The sequence below is a fragment of the Phoenix dactylifera genome, chromosome 1, assembly GCF_009389715.1.
Source record: "Phoenix dactylifera cultivar Barhee BC4 chromosome 1, palm_55x_up_171113_PBpolish2nd_filt_p, whole genome shotgun sequence".
Taxonomy (NCBI): Eukaryota; Viridiplantae; Streptophyta; class Magnoliopsida; order Arecales; family Arecaceae; genus Phoenix; species Phoenix dactylifera.
Genome location: NC_052392.1, coordinates 32,207,662 through 32,225,337, shown reverse-complemented (window position 1 = coordinate 32,225,337; position 17,676 = coordinate 32,207,662). Strand labels below are relative to the sequence as shown.

At 40.7% G+C, this 17,676-nt stretch overlaps 1 protein-coding gene across 2 annotated transcripts; it reads left to right on the top strand.

Annotated features, from left to right (window-relative positions):
• Positions 1–9,229: 9,229 nt before the first annotated feature.
• LOC103706597 (putative U-box domain-containing protein 42) lies at positions 9,230–16,925 on the top strand. 2 transcript variants are annotated; one of them, XM_008790747.4, is made up of 4 exons: positions 9,230–9,356; positions 11,773–12,921; positions 13,850–14,159; positions 15,066–16,925. In XM_008790747.4, exons 1-4 carry the CDS (start codon positions 9,351–9,353, stop codon positions 16,661–16,663), a joined length of 3,063 nt encoding a protein of 1,020 aa, XP_008788969.2. In that variant the 5' UTR covers positions 9,230–9,350; the 3' UTR covers positions 16,664–16,925. The 2 variants fall into 2 exon arrangements, with proteins under 2 accessions (XP_008788969.2, XP_017698120.2); XM_017842631.3 differs by lacking the exon at positions 9,230–9,356 and adding an exon at positions 9,495–9,916.
• Positions 16,926–17,676: the final 751 nt, after the last annotated feature.

Here is a 17,676-nt window from a genome sequence, read left to right as displayed (position 1 = left end):
CCTTAGCCGAAGCCATAAGCTGAGCTAGAATTTGAGGATGCTGACTGTTGCCCTGTGCCATATGGCACAAACCGTCCACCGACCCCGTGCCAATTGTGCCAGTCTCCCCCCCCTTCCCTACACATTCAGAGAGGTCCTTCCCTCCGCCGCTTTTTAGAGCCAGCTCCCCAGCATCAGAGGCCACTATTTTCCCCTTCACCTTTGAAGCTTCTGGTTCACTGTACACCCGTGCCATTTGGCACGGACTGTTCCCCTTCAAAGCCGATGTCACCTGCCCATCCGAGCCACTCCCAGTACCACTAACAACATCGGTCGACACCGTCAGCAACTCCCCCGAAGCCATCGTCTGCGACGCCGTCCGGCCAAGCTCCGTCAGGTCCGCCGCCAGCGACAACGAACGCGCCAGACGGCCACCTGTGCTCGCGGCCGGCTCCAGCCGCACGTCACCGCCCGCCGATTGCTGGTCCACCCGGGGAGGTCGTTCACCAACAGGCGCGAGGGGCGGAGGTGAGCTCCGACTCCTCTGCCGGAAGAACACCGCCGGCCTCCGGCCCTTCACCTGGACAGGAGTCTTCCCCTCACCCGAGGTCGTCGAGTCGCCCGTAGACAGGCCAGCGCCCACAGCTCTCCTGGGCGGGCTTCTAAAGCGCTTCATCGGACTCTGAGTCGGGCCCCCCAGTCGAAGGCCCCCACTGGCGTTGGGCCGCTCTTCAAGCCGGCCCACACACGGAGCCACCCGGCCCGAGTCCTGAGTCAACTCAGCATCCGACCCGGAACCCGCACCAGGTTGACTCGGTCCACCCATCGGCCGGCTCGCACCCGCCTCCGACACGTCTTTCTCCGGCGTCCTCCGACGAGCCACCTTGGATGGCTTCTGCCACCCTTCAAGGTCGATCGGAGAGGCCGGCCCGTCCCCCGGCCGGCTCGGACTGGCCCCGGACGCCGCTGGCCCCGCCGTCTTCCCAGCATCAGGATGCGGGGACTCCTTCCGGAATGCCGGCGGGGTTGGCCAAATCCGATTCGTCACCAACCATGGACCAAAGGCCCCTGCCTCCCGGGGTCGTTCCCTCCCTGTCTCCGCTTCCTTAGGCGTCTCCGAGGCGTCAATCCCATCACGGACCTCCTCAGACCCACCACTTACCTCCTCCGGATTCAACCTCCCCTCCGTCGGAGGCACAAACACACATCCCACCGCCGAATGGCCTACTCGTCCACATTTAGCGCACGGCACTGGCAGGTTTTCATAAACAAAACCTTGCCAGAAAACTCTTTCAATGGGCGACGGTTGCAACGCAACCTATCAATCCACATCTTGTGCGGTTAAGCCTAGCAGTTAAGATGCACATCCGCCTTATACGATAATAAGGTTTTAGCAATAGATGACGCTTTAGCAAGCATGGGCACTAAAGCGTCGTTAATTATAAATTGACAATACTTATTTGCATCATTTGTGTATCTTTTAATGATGCTTTAAAGTATCGTTAACTATAAAATATGGCAACACATTATAACATCATAAGTATAAACTACTTTTTTAAAAATTTATTAAAAAATCAAAAAACTTGTACACATATATACACCAAATACATACATAACAGAAGTCATATAATAACACATGTATCATATATAAAAACAACAAATATTTATTTTGTCAAATATCATTATATTTATATTTTCAAGCATGATTGAATGCCCATTACAACTCAATGTGCTTCGAAAAAAATAAAAAAAATACACATATAAAACTTCTAAAAAAAGTCTGAGGACTATTTGTGGTCCATAGCAGCATCATCTTCATCACTATGACTGCTGGAAGTATCAGAAACCTATAAAGAAAAATAGAAACTTTAAAGTTAAGAATATAAAAAGCACAAAATATTATAAATCATTAAGATCATACAAAAATATACATAATAATTATGTAAAATATTCAAATAGACATAGTTATTTATATGAGGAGGGACAAACCTTTGCAACAAGATTGTAATCTTTGTCAAGCTAAGCCTTCAAAGATTGTATCTCTGTTTGATGGCTCTGCCTCTTCTCCTCTATCTCTTTCTCTAGCCTACGAATGTCTGTAGTGCAACTACTATATCTAACATTCTGGATATATCTACTCACTGCAGACAACTGAGTGGGAGTAACTCTAATGCCATAATTTCTTACTAGACTATAATGATTTGATCCCATCGATTTGGTGAACACCTGAGCTTTGACGCAACTAGTCTTTCTAAATAATGATGAGTCCCAACATGCTTTGCAATAAGGGATGTAGCCATCACCTATATTTAAGAAAAAAGTCACATATTGATGTTTGAAAAAATAAAACTATAAATCATTGCACAAAAAATATTAGTGATTTATAATATTTCATAAGTGATCCTCCCATGCTCTTCCATCTACAATAAAAAATATGTGTTATATCACACATAGTCCGACCATTTTATGTTCTATTTTCATTCTCCACTTCTTTTTTTTGATAAGATATTCTCCACATTTCACAAACACAAAGCTGCACCTTTTAGAGGCAATGCAGCTGCCTCGAACGGGCATACTGCATTTGGATTCGAGGTCGGCGTATCGCCCCTGATGGCTGATGGGCAACTTCTGCCTCATGATATTCAGAAACTTATAGGTGGTTGTGAATTCTTTCAGGCCACTCATATTTGTCAAAAAATAAATAATGCAACTGGCTGGGTAGCTTTCTATGTGGTGCATCACTTCGGTAAATTTCTTTGGGTAAATCAAATCGATGTTTCTTATTTTTTTTGCCATTTTTTTTTTTGACTTTGTTGACTATTCTCATGTACATGTCGTATGAGGCACTAGTGTACCAAAAACAAATAAAAATAAAAAATACTTAAATTCATAAGCTGCTCTTTAAAAATCGTGCATCTCGGCTAAATGGTTACCGCCGGCAGTATTTCGAGAGCACCAAATATGAGCATTAGCTATTCCGCTGAAAATAGCTAGCCAACTGTGATATTTGCAGACTTTTAGAGTAGTGCAGCTCCCACCAGACAATGCATGTATACAGAGAAGTGAATGATGCTGCCGATTAGGTTGTTTTTTTTTGGCCCATCATTTGAAAAATTTTATTTGGATGGACCATGTATCGTTGTCAGAAAATTTTTATAATATTTTATTTTTTAATTTTGTTAACCCCATCCATTGAGCTGCCATTGTAATATATATATATATATATATATATATACACAGCCAAGGAATCAGGGACGTGACTCTGGGTGCTGGTTTCCTGAGGTTGTCGTCGTCGTCTTATCGCGATGGTGGTGGCAACCCGAAGGGCTTTTTTTTCTTTTATTTCTGGTAGACGCTTTCTGGGTCCCACATGTCGCTGCCGGTTATCCCCCGCCAACCGTTTGGCCCATCACACGACGCCATTTGCATTTTTTTTTCCTCCTAAACTTATCGGACGGTCAAAATATGTAATAGAAATGAGTACCAATACCTTATAAAATATAGATATCATATTATTTATATGATTAAAAATTGATACACGAAAGATGCAGACTAAAATATCAAGGCAACATGACAAATAATCATGATGCAGATCGAGCCAAAGTATATGACAGAGACTTTAGTGAAGCATAGCTCAAAGATGGTAATTACACCTATTTTGTCATTGTCCACAATATACAATATGTGAATAGTGAGATAGTTAGAGCCGATCATGAGCATTACGGCTTGTCCAGACCTATCTAAAATTTGGCAGCTTTGGACACTAAAAATAGACCCGCGAGATAGGTGTCATACTCTGAACCCACCACCCAGGTCGGCCCCATGACACAGCCACACACTTTCTAAGGCAGAGCATTAGAGAATACTCCGAAAAATTTATTACAATCTCAATATCTATGAATAATAATTATCTCAATTTATAATAAATAACAAACTTATTCAAAATTTAAAAATTCATTCATTTTATCGGAAATAAGGATGCTCTATCTATTCATCCCTTTCATTTGTAATTTCAACCATAGCCAACTACTACGCAACCAATAACTCTGAAAAGAAAAATACAAGAAAAGATATAAGTTTTTCCAGCTTACTAAGAATCTCAAATCGCTACACCATAAGTATTAAGAAAATAATCAAATAAACAATACCAAATAAAATGGATACCATATTAATACTCAGAAAGCTTATACAATTAACATGCACATATAATTATCATCTTATTAAAGAAACATATATACATATATATAAATTTCTCAAATGTATCCAATTGTTCAACAACAATTTTTTATGTCATATCATCTATTTTTTATTAGCTTAACTTTTAGGTTTTATATCAATTATCTTCCTGGCTCCGGAATAACCAAGTCTATAACCCAATTCAAGACTAATAAAATTCCACGCATAAAACCTGTAGACGCTATTCCACGCGTAAACGTATAAACGCTATCCCATGAATAAGTCCGCAGAGGCTATTCCACGTGGGAACCCGTGGAAGTTATTTCATGACAATATTAGTCCAAATCATATTTTATTCATCCGATTTATAAATTATACTTGTCAAATCAATTTATATTTAAACAATGCATTTTTCTCAAGTTTAGGATAATATTATTCACATATTCATATTTTCAATATCTAATATTTATACTATCGTATAAGTATATTCATAATAAAAATTATATAAAATATATCATTACATGTCAAATTAAATCTATCAGTATAAATTAAACATATTCAAATCTAACCGTATAAATTAATAAAGATGTATATAATTATCTTGGTAACCAAGTATAAAAATCTTTATCTCTGTCGCAGTTCAACACAATCCACACTTCATTTAGAGACCATAGTGTCAAAAATCCTATTCAACCGTCCCTCCATCTCGCAAATCGTTATCCGTCAGGAGAAGCAAAGGCGATTTCTCGAATTTGCAACTGAGCTTGTGAAAAATCCAGAAACCTCCACGACCCCAGAATGAGTTCGTGAGGAGGAGGATGGAGAACACCAAGAAAAAGGAGATCAGCCCGGAGACCAAAATGTCGCATCCCCCGCACCACAGAATCCCCTTCGACTTCCCGCTCGCTTTCTCATCGAAGAAGTTCAACTCCTTCAGCTGCCCGTACTTGCTGAGCTCTGCCTCGAGATCAGCGTCCGTCGTCCACCGGGGAAGCTCCCCCACGAAGAGAGGAGTCCCCCCAGCTCCTTCTCTTCCACCATTAACGCTCCCTCCTCCCGCTGGCCCGCCTCCTTCCTGCCTCGCCTCCCCCCCAAAGCGACCCCCCGGCGGAACCCCTGCTCATGAAAGCCACCGAATCTATCGACCGGCCTCTCGATCTTCGGGTCGGCAGCGATCCCGGGGATATGGACCTTCTCCGGCGCATCCCTCGACGGCGGGAGCAGCAGGGGTGGCGGCCCGGGGGGGGGGGGGGCGCTCGTCGCTCCGGTGGAGAGCGTGGAGGAAGCCCTCGCCGACGTTGACGTCGTTGCCGAGCTCGTCGTAGTCCTGATCCTCCCCGAAGAGCTGCTCCTCGTCCTGGACGGAGGAGATGGCCTCGTCGCGGGTGAGGGGATACCGGACGGCGTCGTCACCGGCGCCGACGCGGACGAGAATGGCAACGACGTTGTGGTGCTTGTCGATGAGGTGGAGGAGGGCGCCGGGGATCTCGATCTCGGAGACGGAACGGGGAAAAAAGGATTTTTTTTCCTCCGATGTCCTGGGGGAATTGCGGAGGGGGCTGGTGGTTGGATCTCCGGCACGATCGGGGAGATTGGAGTCATCTTCTCCACCTCCCACGATCGGTCGATCGTGGTCAACCACAGCAGGGCTCAAAGTCCGGGCCGACGATAATGGGCCTGGCCTCTTCGGTACGGCCCATGCTACCTGTAATAGCGGGCTATTACAACAGGACTGAAAAAAAAAGGTGTACCTAGCCTATCACATATGGCTAGCCAGGAATGACCGTCTATTCGAGGGTGGGCGGTCGACCCCATGGGCTGTGATGGAGAGAGCTCTGAGGCAGGCAGCAGAGATATCTATGATGACCACGTCGGCACCACCTGGGAGAACTAGGGATATCTGGGGTACCTGTACTGCTGTTTCAGCGTCCAGGTTCAGTTTCTTCTCTTGGGTACCCCCACCCCCTGGTTATCTTAAGGTGAACTTCGATGGTGGTATGGCGGAGGATGGCGCCTCTGGGAGCGTGGGTTTTGTTATCAGGGACCGCCGGGGCACTTTTATTGCTGCTGGGGGACGGAGCACTCTCGGCGGTTCGGCGGTGGTAGCAGAGCTGCAGGCTGCTTGGGAGGGTATTTGGTTTGTGAGACGAGTCCTGGGGGCTGAGAGACTCGTTCTCGAGGGTGACTGTTCTACGGTGATTGACTGGATGCGTGGTGTGGACATATATGGTGATGACCACCCTCTTATACGGGACACTCGGAGTTTGGTGCAGGAGCTGATCTCCTGTCAGGTTGCCCATGCTTACCGAGAGGCGAACAGTGCAGCAGATTGGGTCGCCTCTTATGTTGCCCGGCACACTGGAGAGGTCTTTTGGTCTAGTTTAGATGGCGTTCCACACGCCTTATTTTGTTTACTTTTCTTTGATATGGCTGGATGTACTCACGTTAGAGGTATATGAATGAAATACCGTTTTGATCAAAAAAAAAAAAAAAAAGAGGCCCCATCTAAATATGGGGCCGGGCTGAGCTAGATTGGGCTAATGTTAAGCCGGCCTGAGATAAATATATGTGTTTGATATATATTTTACATATTAATTATATTAACTAATTTTATATTATAATAATAGAATTTTATACTATATGTTAATGAATATAGCAATATAGGGTTTGTTGGGTGGGCCTGGTAATGAACTTTCAGGACTGGGCCGGGTTTGAAAAAAAGATAAGAGGCTCGGTGTTCATGCTAGGCCAGGCCTGGACATAAACCTTGACCCTAATTTCTAATACTGTAGAGCCTGGTGCGAGTCCGACCCGATCTGCTGTTGGATCAGCTCTAGGGATGGTTACATCTATCTTCCTATTACCTATAATGTATTAATATGAAAGGAGTGGGGTAGTTATACCTATCTTCTCACATCCCTATAATTGAGCGGAGTGGTAACACTACCTACCACTTTTGGCAATAATGGTCCATGTACCATGTAATGGCAAGAACAAATGTCAAAGCAGTTAATGAGATTCACTTATAAATATCAAGTTGTAATGTTAAAAAAAAAAATCTTCAGCAATCGATGTATTTTTTTTTTATCTTAATCTACTATAGTTTCTTACTTAGAAGTAGGTCTAATTTAGATTCCACTATCTTATCTAATACCATAATTCAACATTACACTTCTTATCGCTATCTACATCTATCTCCTTTGAATAATGGTACGATAGTGGCGAAAGTTCTTAAAGGTTAAGGCACTTAAACCCATGCTACTCTAGTTTGTCCTTCCTTCGACCATCGTCATCTTTTCGGTTGATCTTTCGTTAGTGCTATGCTCGTGCCCATCCATCCTCGCCATTTTGCTTATCACCACTCTTCTGGTATATCCGGATAGGACTCCACCAACGAATTTTATGGCACATCGGGACAGGACAGAGAGAGCATCAACACATAATATTATGATTATAATAATTTTTTACAGCACTGAAAATATGACTGTGAACTAACGATATATGATATGAAGAGTTAGCAAGAAATACAAACAAGGCTTTAATGAGTATATCTTGCATTTGTTCAGGTGACATATCCGGAAAGCAGAGCTCATCTGCAGCTAAAAGTTCGAGTCCAATCTATTATTAATAAAAAAAGACTCCAGTCCCGTAGGTAAACAAACACTGATCAAGACCGCCAAGTAAATGGTGCCCATCATGGTCTTAGCTATGCTAGAACTTGATCCAAGAGCTAACAAAGATAAAATAACATGAATATTTGTGAGATTCCTTGGTATATAGGTCACCAACCCCCTCTATGATGTGTTTTAAATTTATGTAACAATCACGACTTTTTTAAGTGGTTAGCTCATTACCTGCAGGATGATTGGCTATTGCCCATTTAGCTGCTACAAGGCAGCAACCGCGTCCTCACCTACTGCTCTTGACCCAGTAAACACGGCCTATGTGGCCATGCAGATAATCATAGCCATTCGTTTCTGTAGCCATGAACCAAAACGAGCATTTGATGAATAAGGCCCACAAAAACGAGCGGCTACATGCATGGCCACGTGGTGCTCGCAGTGTAGGGTATAGCTTCTCGGACATATCACTTACAAAGTATTTGTTGACTTGGTGCTCTCTTCCAACTGCTGGGACGTCACAACCAACTTTTCAGAGGTCCTTCTATTGGAGAACGGGTCGTACAAGGGTGTGGAAATTAAATGCTCATTAAATTAAGTTAGAATTGTATTTGGTGTGCTACCATGATGATGACTTCTATATATATTGGAGTCAGGTGATGGTGATTCCTTCAATATTTCTTCTATATCTAAGGATAATAATGAGCATGCTTCGTTCCAAAGCATGAAGAGATACCAAACTGCTCAATTGACTCAAAGATTCAGAACTAGGAATTGCTGGGTTGATTTATTCTTCAAGGTGCATCAGTGAGCAATCATCTGGACCTTATATGAGGCTTCCTAAAACTTTTTCAATGGAACTCTGAACTCTCGAGGACAGGGCGTACAACTCTGATCACTTATAAATATGACTTTCGAGCTGATGAAATTAATGTTGAAGTTGGCTTTCTTGACAATAATACAAACTTTTGACCTGGGTAATATGGTTCCTGTATTGGAATCAGTAATATACGCCATAGGCTGCTATCTTTGGAAGTTTAAATAAAGACTGAAGATCTTAGTTGATGATAAGATCCTGCCTAACAGTAAACCAGTCTTCCAATGATTAAGTAAACAGACACAAAAAGACACAAAACTATACATAAAATTATACATATATAGCCAAAAAAAATAACACAAAGCATACATGTACAAAAATGGATGCTGAATGAAGCTTTAGAGTTCTGCTCTGTCGTATCCTCTAGTGTCATCATCATGGTTTGCTTCTTTAATAAATGCTATCGTGTTTTTCTTTCAGTAGAATTTTATCTTGTAGTTGAAATAAATTATTAAAAATAAACATTATATTACTCAGGTCAAGCATTATTTATTTCACCATTATATAAAATTCTGATTATAAAAATATTAGCTGCAGCTAAACTATTTTAACCTCTTAATTGACTGGTTCAACATGGATGTCCTTTCTAGATCCTCTTTCAGAGGAATCAGGCTGTGTTGGGAAAGAGGGCAGTGTAGCTTGCTTCTTCAGGGGAGGGTGAGGCCACAAGGTCCACCTCCTGTGCTTGAGTTCATCTGATGTCGGTATGCTCTTTCTCCTTCTAAATTCATGCCTTATTTGCATTATTTTGGTAATATTTCCGTTATATCTACCATAAAGTTGTAACGCTTGTAAATTTGATTAAAACCAACAGGAATTCAGGAACAGGCCATATGAAAAATTAAAGCCTGTAAAGTAACCAGAAATCGTATCGCTAGTTTGGCTAATGGAGAAGTTAGGGAAATATGAGAAAGTATCTCCATCCCAGAACTGAAATCACTAGATTGGATTGATATCTCTCTTCCAACATGAGCTATTTTGCATGCAAAATAGGTATCTCATCATGAAAAATGCCGATATGAGACAATTGGAAACAAATAGCAGGCATCCCCATGCAGAGCGAATGTTGAACATTCTCTCCATTCAAGATCTCCGATTCAGAGATGCATCCAGTAGTTATAAAGTTGGTTTCCAAATAATAATAGCTTAAATGTCAAGAGCAGCTCGTCAGTTTTTTTTTTTTCCTTTTCTCACAACCCTGGGAAATGATGATTATACACCGCATAAGGGGATGACAGAGTATGAATTACTCAATATTTATTTGGTGCGTCTTTACTCATAACAATTGCATTTTTTTTATTCTTGAAACTCCCCCCTTTCAACTTGTAATCATGTTATGGTATATGTTGAGATTTTCCATGGTTCTAGCAACTTGATTTATGCTTCACTACCCTACCATGCAATCTACTTTCTGAAAATTTAAATCAGATGGTATACCTATTTGAAATAACTTCTAGTTAGCCAGTTCTTTGTCAAAGACTGGTAGAAGTTCATGCATGCATCAGTTATTGTTGTTCTTGTGGTCTGTTTACTTGCATGCAAATCATTGATAAGTGAACATCAGTATGAAAATATCGGAAGATCCGAATTCCCGTTAGATGTTAGCCCTGATCCAAACTTGCTTAAACACAATGCATCTTTTTTGTCATGAGATTGCTAAATTTCTAGTATCATTTCTTCTTCCCTTTCTACAAAATCATTTATGTTCCTTTTTCTTTGAGAAAAAAACCTAGAAAATAACATTAAAAACTTGGTGAATCTCAGGAAAAAGAAAAAATGCTTGAGAGGCAAACTAAAATTCAAAATCACATGCCGGTTGTTTATCAGAAAACCTATACCCTCAATTAGACTTCTCAAATCATATTAACAACCAAGATTTCCATGTGTTAAAGCAACACTATATATGAATTAAGACCACCAATTAGCAGATCTGAGTACAAAGGAGATTTAAGCTTGCTTTTGTGTAGCAAGACTCAGAAACTTCAGTTTCAGTTTTGGCCAGAGTTTTGATGGTTAAGCTCCAGTTTCTCAGCTTAGCTGAATTGACAAAAAAAAAAAGTAAAAAAATAACAAAAAATAAAATAAGATAATAAAATAATTAAACATCATTCTGGAGTACATCATATCCTGTGTACCTTGAATATATTTCTAGATTTTTTAAAATCATCTAGATGCAATCTATCATGCTGCTTCCACATAATCAAACTCACCAAATTTAAGTTTACCCTTAAGAAGATATTTCCTAACATTTAACGAAACAAAGTAATGACAAATGATTAGCATTATTACAATAGGAAAAATTTTGGTTCCTAATTTTTTTCACTGCGAACTATGATGTAGACCCCAATGTCGAATGGCTCAAGCAGAAAGCGAAATTTTATAGTTTCACTTTCAAAGTTCTGGCTGAAACTACAAAACATTCTATGCATAAAAAATGCAACTACAATTAGTTCTCCAAGGTGCATGTGTTCTGTTAATAACATTCAATGCAAAACATGACTTCTACAAATAGTCCTCGTTCTTTCCCATTTGGGTATTCAATAGGAGAAGATTGTGTTTTGTCGAAAGATTTAGCTTCCATGTTGGGCTTTAAATATACATTTATCATCCTTTAACAGCATTCTATAACTTAGTTAAATAATTCTCCCTTTTTCATCAAAAAGTGTGGATAAGAATTTCACTTTCAAAATACAAAAAGGAAAAGAAGACCCAAAGATGTGTAATGCTGGAATCACCAAAAGGGATCACAATTCACTAGAAAATGCTTGCTTCTTTGTATGCGCGCTTCTGCTATTTGTCTAACTTTTTCTAAAGGAGCATGTTTAAGCTGTTTACAGTGATTTTTTTTGCTTTTGTTTCTGTTATCAGTGTACTCCCTTATGAAAACACCAAGCCAAGACTTGTAACCTCCTTGTCTTATTCTTCATGGATGCTCTGCTCAATAACATTTCAATTTCTTGTACTTAAACTAAATATTTTTAGTTTTGTTTTATTAGTTTCTTAAATTCCACTTAGTCTTGCAACTACAGATGTACCAAACCACTAAAAATCTTATCTGAGCATTCTCTAACTCGAGCTTTATCTTGTTTTATAACAAAGATATTTCACTCTTCTATTCAGCTGACAAAAGTTAAAGACGAGAAGATAATTCTCACAGAGTCGCTGCTAGCATCCATTTCTGAGGTCATGTCATCAGTAGTTGCTGTGGATGTTGAACAAGAAAATTTCATGGAATTGGGAAGCTATCTCCATCGTACATCTCCAGCAATTATGGAGTTGCGGGTGACAGAAAATGCCCCAGCAAATGCAACGGAGATTCTAGAGTCTTTATCCACTAATATTCAACATGCCAAGGAACTTGTTGCCAAATGCAGCAGCGGAGCTAGATCAATTATGGATGATGAGCTAAAAAACATCATTGAACAGCTGGAGGGAGTTATAAATGATATTGGAGAGGCTCTCAGCAAAATACCACCATCCACATTTCATAACCATGAATATGCTGAAACCGCAATCCGATCACTTTCAAGAGAGATGAGAAATGCTAGATTCCAAGAGAATGGAATTCAACAAAGTGACATGGTCGAAACCAAGCTAGAGAATCTCTCCTTGGAAGAGAAAGAAAGCAGTGAAGAGAAAAGCTTAGTTGCAATTTCTAATGAGGAGCCTCGAAGACTCGGTTCTCAGAAAGATGAAACACCACGGCTAGTAGATTTCCTTAAAGGGATGTATTATGGTGCACATGAAAATAACAGCCACTCTTTTAGCACACTTCCACAATTGGCAGAATACATAGAGCCTCTGTATGAGACCTTCTTCTGTCCATTAACAAAGAGAATCATGGATGACCCAGTGACGATTGAGAGTGGTGCAACATATGAAAGAAGAGCTATAGCTGAGTGGTTTGAGGAGTTTAAAGATGGTTCAGAGGCTTTAGTTTGTCCAATAACCGGGATGAAGCTACAGAGCAGAGTTTTAAACACAAACATCGCATTGAAGACCACGATAGCGGAATGGAAAGAAAGAAATGAAGCTACCAGGATAAGAGTAGCTCGGACTGCTTTATCATTAGCCGCCTCCGAGGCTATGGTATTGGATGCAATAAGAGACCTGCAAATCCTTGTTCGAAAGAGAAGATACAACAAAGAGCAAATGCATAATATTGGAATCACAAAGCTACTTACACAGTTTCTGGAACATGAGGACCTTAGAGTCAGGTGTGAAGCATTGGACATTTTGCGCTTATTGGTGGAGGATGAAGATGGAAAGGTTTCATTCTGACAACTTCATGCTCACATATTATTGGAGCTCAGTCCTTGGTAATGAGAGCAATATTCAAAAATAGAACATCTTCTTCATGCAAGAGGAAAATCTTCCATGGACAAAGGATCCACTTGCTGATTGCTAAAACCCCTTTTTTCCCAATAAAAAGAAATTTTTTTTGGCAACCATGTCCATAGAAATCCATACTTTCATAATCTTTTGATCCACCAAGTAGTTTTATGAGTGAAAAGACTTATTTAAGTAGAGCCATTCAGAGTTATCATGCTTATGTTTTCCGGCTGCTCCTATAATTGGAAAAAGACCAAAACCTATGACCACTGCTTTGCATAATAAAAAAAAATCAAATAGTCAGGGAACCATAACAGTGAAGCTCTTCCTCTTGCATGAAAGAAATCTGGCTCTCATTTTTCCAGGACAGAGCAACATTAACATAATTTTTCTTGAGAAAAGTATTGTTGACATAATTTAAATCTGCTAATAAGCTAAAAAGATACAACCAATGCAGTAATAATTGATTTTCAAGTCAAATATGAACTTAAAAAAATAGAGCAACAGCAAGAGAAGTAATAAAACAATTCATAATTACAGTCCATAAAGTTATTATCTCTCTTTTTCTTAAAGCAGGTTATAGCCATTCAGCATTATGCATCATTGGCAGAATTAAGCAAAGCCTGATCGTAAATGGTCATCAAGATGTTCTGCACCTTCACTCAAAAAAAAGAAGGGTCTAAAAGAAGCCAGAAATAACCAAAACTATAAAAGAATTGGTAATATGAAAGAAAAGAAACACTCCAAGAAGAAACTAGTTTGTCCAAGAGAACACTTTATCAATGAATAAATGTAGGACAAACCAACTAGTCAATTAGGTCTTTGTTCCTAAATATATTCTCATTAATGGCTTCATAATTTTCAGGACATCATTGCAAAAACGAAAGCCATTGCGGAAACAATCAAGATGCTGTCAAGCAACCATTCCTCAGAAAGGCATGCATCTCTTTCATTCCTGTTAGAGCTTTCAAAATCTGAACTCCTATTGGAAAACATTGGATCTACAGCTGGGTGTATACTGATGCTGATTACGATGAAATATAATGAGTCTACCGATGCATTTGCTGCTGAGAAAGCTGCAGAAACACTAAAGAACATGGAGAAATGTCCAAAGAATATCAAGCGCATGGCACAAAATGGCCTCTTAGAACCCCTTCTGACCCATCTTGTTGATGGTAAATTCCATAACCCACTCTTTATTTCCTAATACATTTGTCAGTGCATGAATATCCAATAAAGGCTGGAAAACAAAGCATACAATTAGGTGATAAAAAGAAGCAGCTGACATCTGATGGTAAAGGATCACATGCTCCTTACCACAAGGTGCAGAATTAACATGGCATGTACTAGGTCTTAATTAATTCTGAATAATAGGGTGCAACTCTTATATATGCCAAAATGAGGCAACTATAAAGACCATGTTATGCAATAACAATGACATCCACCTTAGTTTATCAGTTAGAACTACCTTCCACCAAATTTATCTTGGATGCTTCACCTTTGAAGTACCTTTGAAGTACGTCTGACAATTGGACATGGCACTTCCTTTTGTAGAAATTCTAATTCAAAGGTTTGGAGTATCTATTGTTTTATAAAAATCTTATAATTATGTTCATTAACCTGCACATTACAAAACTCACACCTACTTAGATTAATGATGCAATGGCACTTCTCATCCAATCTTTCAATATTTGGAAATAAACAGCATTAAATTTGATATGCTACATATTTTACATACTTTTAGAAGTTTTCATGTTGGACACCTGATATAGCACATGATTTGCCTGCCACAATGCAAGTTTAAACTCAGCTGAACTCTTAGATGCCGGATTGCCATCTTGAGTGAAATATCAACTAGGTTCAACATTTTGATAGGCAAGCAAAACAAATCTTAGGGGAGGCAAAAAATCGGTACTCACAACATATTTGGGAGTATAATTTGTATAAAATAGTGCTAGTGAAAGCAGGATTGTCACAAAACATATGTAATAATAATCTCAATGATCTACTTCCAATTATAGCATTATGCAAACACTCAACATTTTCTCTAACATCCTTCTTCCACGAACATACGAAAATAGGTTCAGAAGAGGTGCAGATGGAGATGGCGAGCTACCTCGGTGAATTTGTTCTCGAGCACGACATGAAAACACGCGTTGCAGAGAGGACCTCTGAGGCCCTGATCAAAATGGTCCACAGCGGGAATAGTTTGAACCGCAAGGCAGCATTCAAGGCTCTAGTCCAGATCTCATCCCACCACCCAAGCAGCAAAACACTCGTCGATGCCGGCGTGGTGCCAATCATGATCGAGGAGATGTTCACCCGCAGGATCCATAATGAGCCTATGGACTCCAAGGAAGAGGCTGCTGCGGTCCTTGCGAACATACTGGAATGCGGAATTGACCCTGAGAGCCTCCAAGTGAACAAGCATGGCCACACCATCACTTCCCACTACTCCATCTACAATGTTGCCCACCTGCTCAGGTGCTCCATGCCTGATGAGCTCAATGTGAACCTCATCAAAATCCTGCTCTCCCTGACCAAACTCCCAAAACCTTTTGTCACCGTGGTGTCAGTGATCAAAGAGGCCGAAGTGTGCCACACAATCATCGAATTCCTGAACTCCCCCATGGAAGAACTCACCATCGCCGCTGCAAAACTATTGATCACACTCTCAACCCACATGGGCCACACAATAGCAGAAGGCCTCTGCAAGACTCAGGGCCAGCCGGAGAGTCTGATCATGGCGTTCGACGCCAACCGAATCACAAAGAAGCATGCTGTATCAGTGAATCTATTAGCGAAACTCCCATACCAGAGTCTGACACTCAATCTAGCCATTGTGGAACAAGACATAGTTCCTATAATCCTAAACAGAATACGAGACATCCAAAAAGGCGAAACAAGAGCAACCAGGTACGCAAGTATCTACCTTGAGGGTCTTGTGGGCATTCTGGTGAGGTTCACCACCACCCTCTATGACCCGGAGATTCTCCACATGGCCATAGAGCAGAATCTAACATCGGTGTTCACAGACCTGCTGGTGAGGACTGCAGGAAGTGATGAGGTCCAGAGGCTGGCAGCAGTGGGGTTGGAGAATCTCTCCTCTCACTCCGTCAACCTCTCAAAGCCCCCAGAGATAATGAGGTCTAAGAGGAAGAGCTTCCTAGCCAAGTGGTTCAGCCTGGGCTCTCAGAAGGATGGAAGGAGGGGGAAGAGGATACAACTTTGCCCGGTCCACAGAGGGGCCTGCTCTCCAGCCACCACCTTTTGTCTATTGGAGTCCAAGGCTGTGGAGAGGCTGATGGGGTGTCTGGAGCATGAGAACCCCAAGGTGGTGGAGGCAGCTCTCTCAGCCATTTGTACATTGCTGGATGAGAGGGTGGATGTGGAGAAGAGTGTGGAGGTGCTGAGTGAGGTGGATGCAGTGAGGCATGTCCTGGGGGTGCTGAGGGATCACAGAGAAGATGGGGTGTGGCAGAAGTCATTTTGGGTGATTGAGAGGTTTCTGATGAGGGGTGGGGACAGGGATACCAGTGATATCTCCAATGATAGGGTGCTGCCCTCTGCACTGGTGAATGCTTTCCATAGAGGGGACAGTAGCACCAAGCAGGTGGCTGAGAACATACTGAGGCATCTGAACAGGATGCCCAACTTCTCTGATAACTTGGTAAAGTGAGTAATTGTGTCATTCCAATGTAGAAAGAGAGACTAGTGGTTTGAAGTTGTCACTGTTTTGTGGATAATATACTTTGCTTAGGCTTGAGAGGAAAGGTTGTGAAAACTGTGAGATAGTGTTGGCACATTTGACTCACTAGTAGAGAAGCCAACAACCCAGCTGGCTTGTTTGCCAGGTATATTAGAGTTTAGATGCTTGTATTATGTACACATATTTTGTAAAAATAGTCTTCTCTGGCTTTCAGCTTCTTAACTTGGAAAAAGCTTAGGAGCTACCCCAATGTTCAGTTTTTCTGAGATAGATTTTTTTTGGTTTTTATTGCTAATAAATATTATTATCTTCTACAGGAAAGGAGAGAGATTTATCTGTAACGTGATTTTTAAAAATAAATTTTTAAGAATGTATCATTCAAGAACTGAATCCAGAATTTTTGGTTGTTAACAACAGGGGTATGATCCTTGTGGCAAAACCCAATTTTTGAGGGGATAAAAAACAATAGTTACAAGCATAACACCGGGAAATATAAACAGATGACTTTTGGCAGGCTTATCATCTCCAATTAATGTGGAAAATCTGTTGAAAATGTTAAATCAAATTAATGGGTTTTTTTTAACCTTTTGCTTTATGGCATCATATGTAATTTTCTGGTTTTTTAGTGTACGTAATAGTCTCTTTGTTTAACTCCCACTTTATGTAAAAAAAAGAAAAACCATCCCATAGGTTTTATGGTACGAGGGTGTGTCTTTTAAGTTCCTTTTTAAAAAGAAGAAGAGGGTGGTGAGAGCTTGGTAGGAGAAATCCCTCAAGCAGATTTTGTGTTAAAAGAAAGAAGACTATAAGAAAAAAAGACATATTCTTAGTTGCTGATTTTCTGCACATTTGTAAGTTATATTTTCAGTTTTTCAAGGTTGAAATAAAGGATTTTTGAAGTGGATTTGAATCTATCTTGTGCCCTATTGTTCAGCTCTATTTTCTATTATTATTTGATGCTATTTGTATGTTATTAGCATCTA

Excerpts from the sequence above, each read along its gene's own strand:
- LOC103706597 (XM_017842631.3), top strand. The coding sequence starts at position 9,803 with ATGTCAAGAGCAGCTCGTCAGTTTTTTTTTTTTCCTTTTCTCACAACC. Across the intron at positions 12,922-13,849 it reads TGGAGGATGAAGATGGAAAG|GACATCATTGCAAAAACGAA; the intron begins GTTTCATTCTGA and ends CATAATTTTCAG. Across the intron at positions 14,160-15,065 it reads TCTGACCCATCTTGTTGATG|GTTCAGAAGAGGTGCAGATG; the intron begins GTAAATTCCATA and ends ATACGAAAATAG.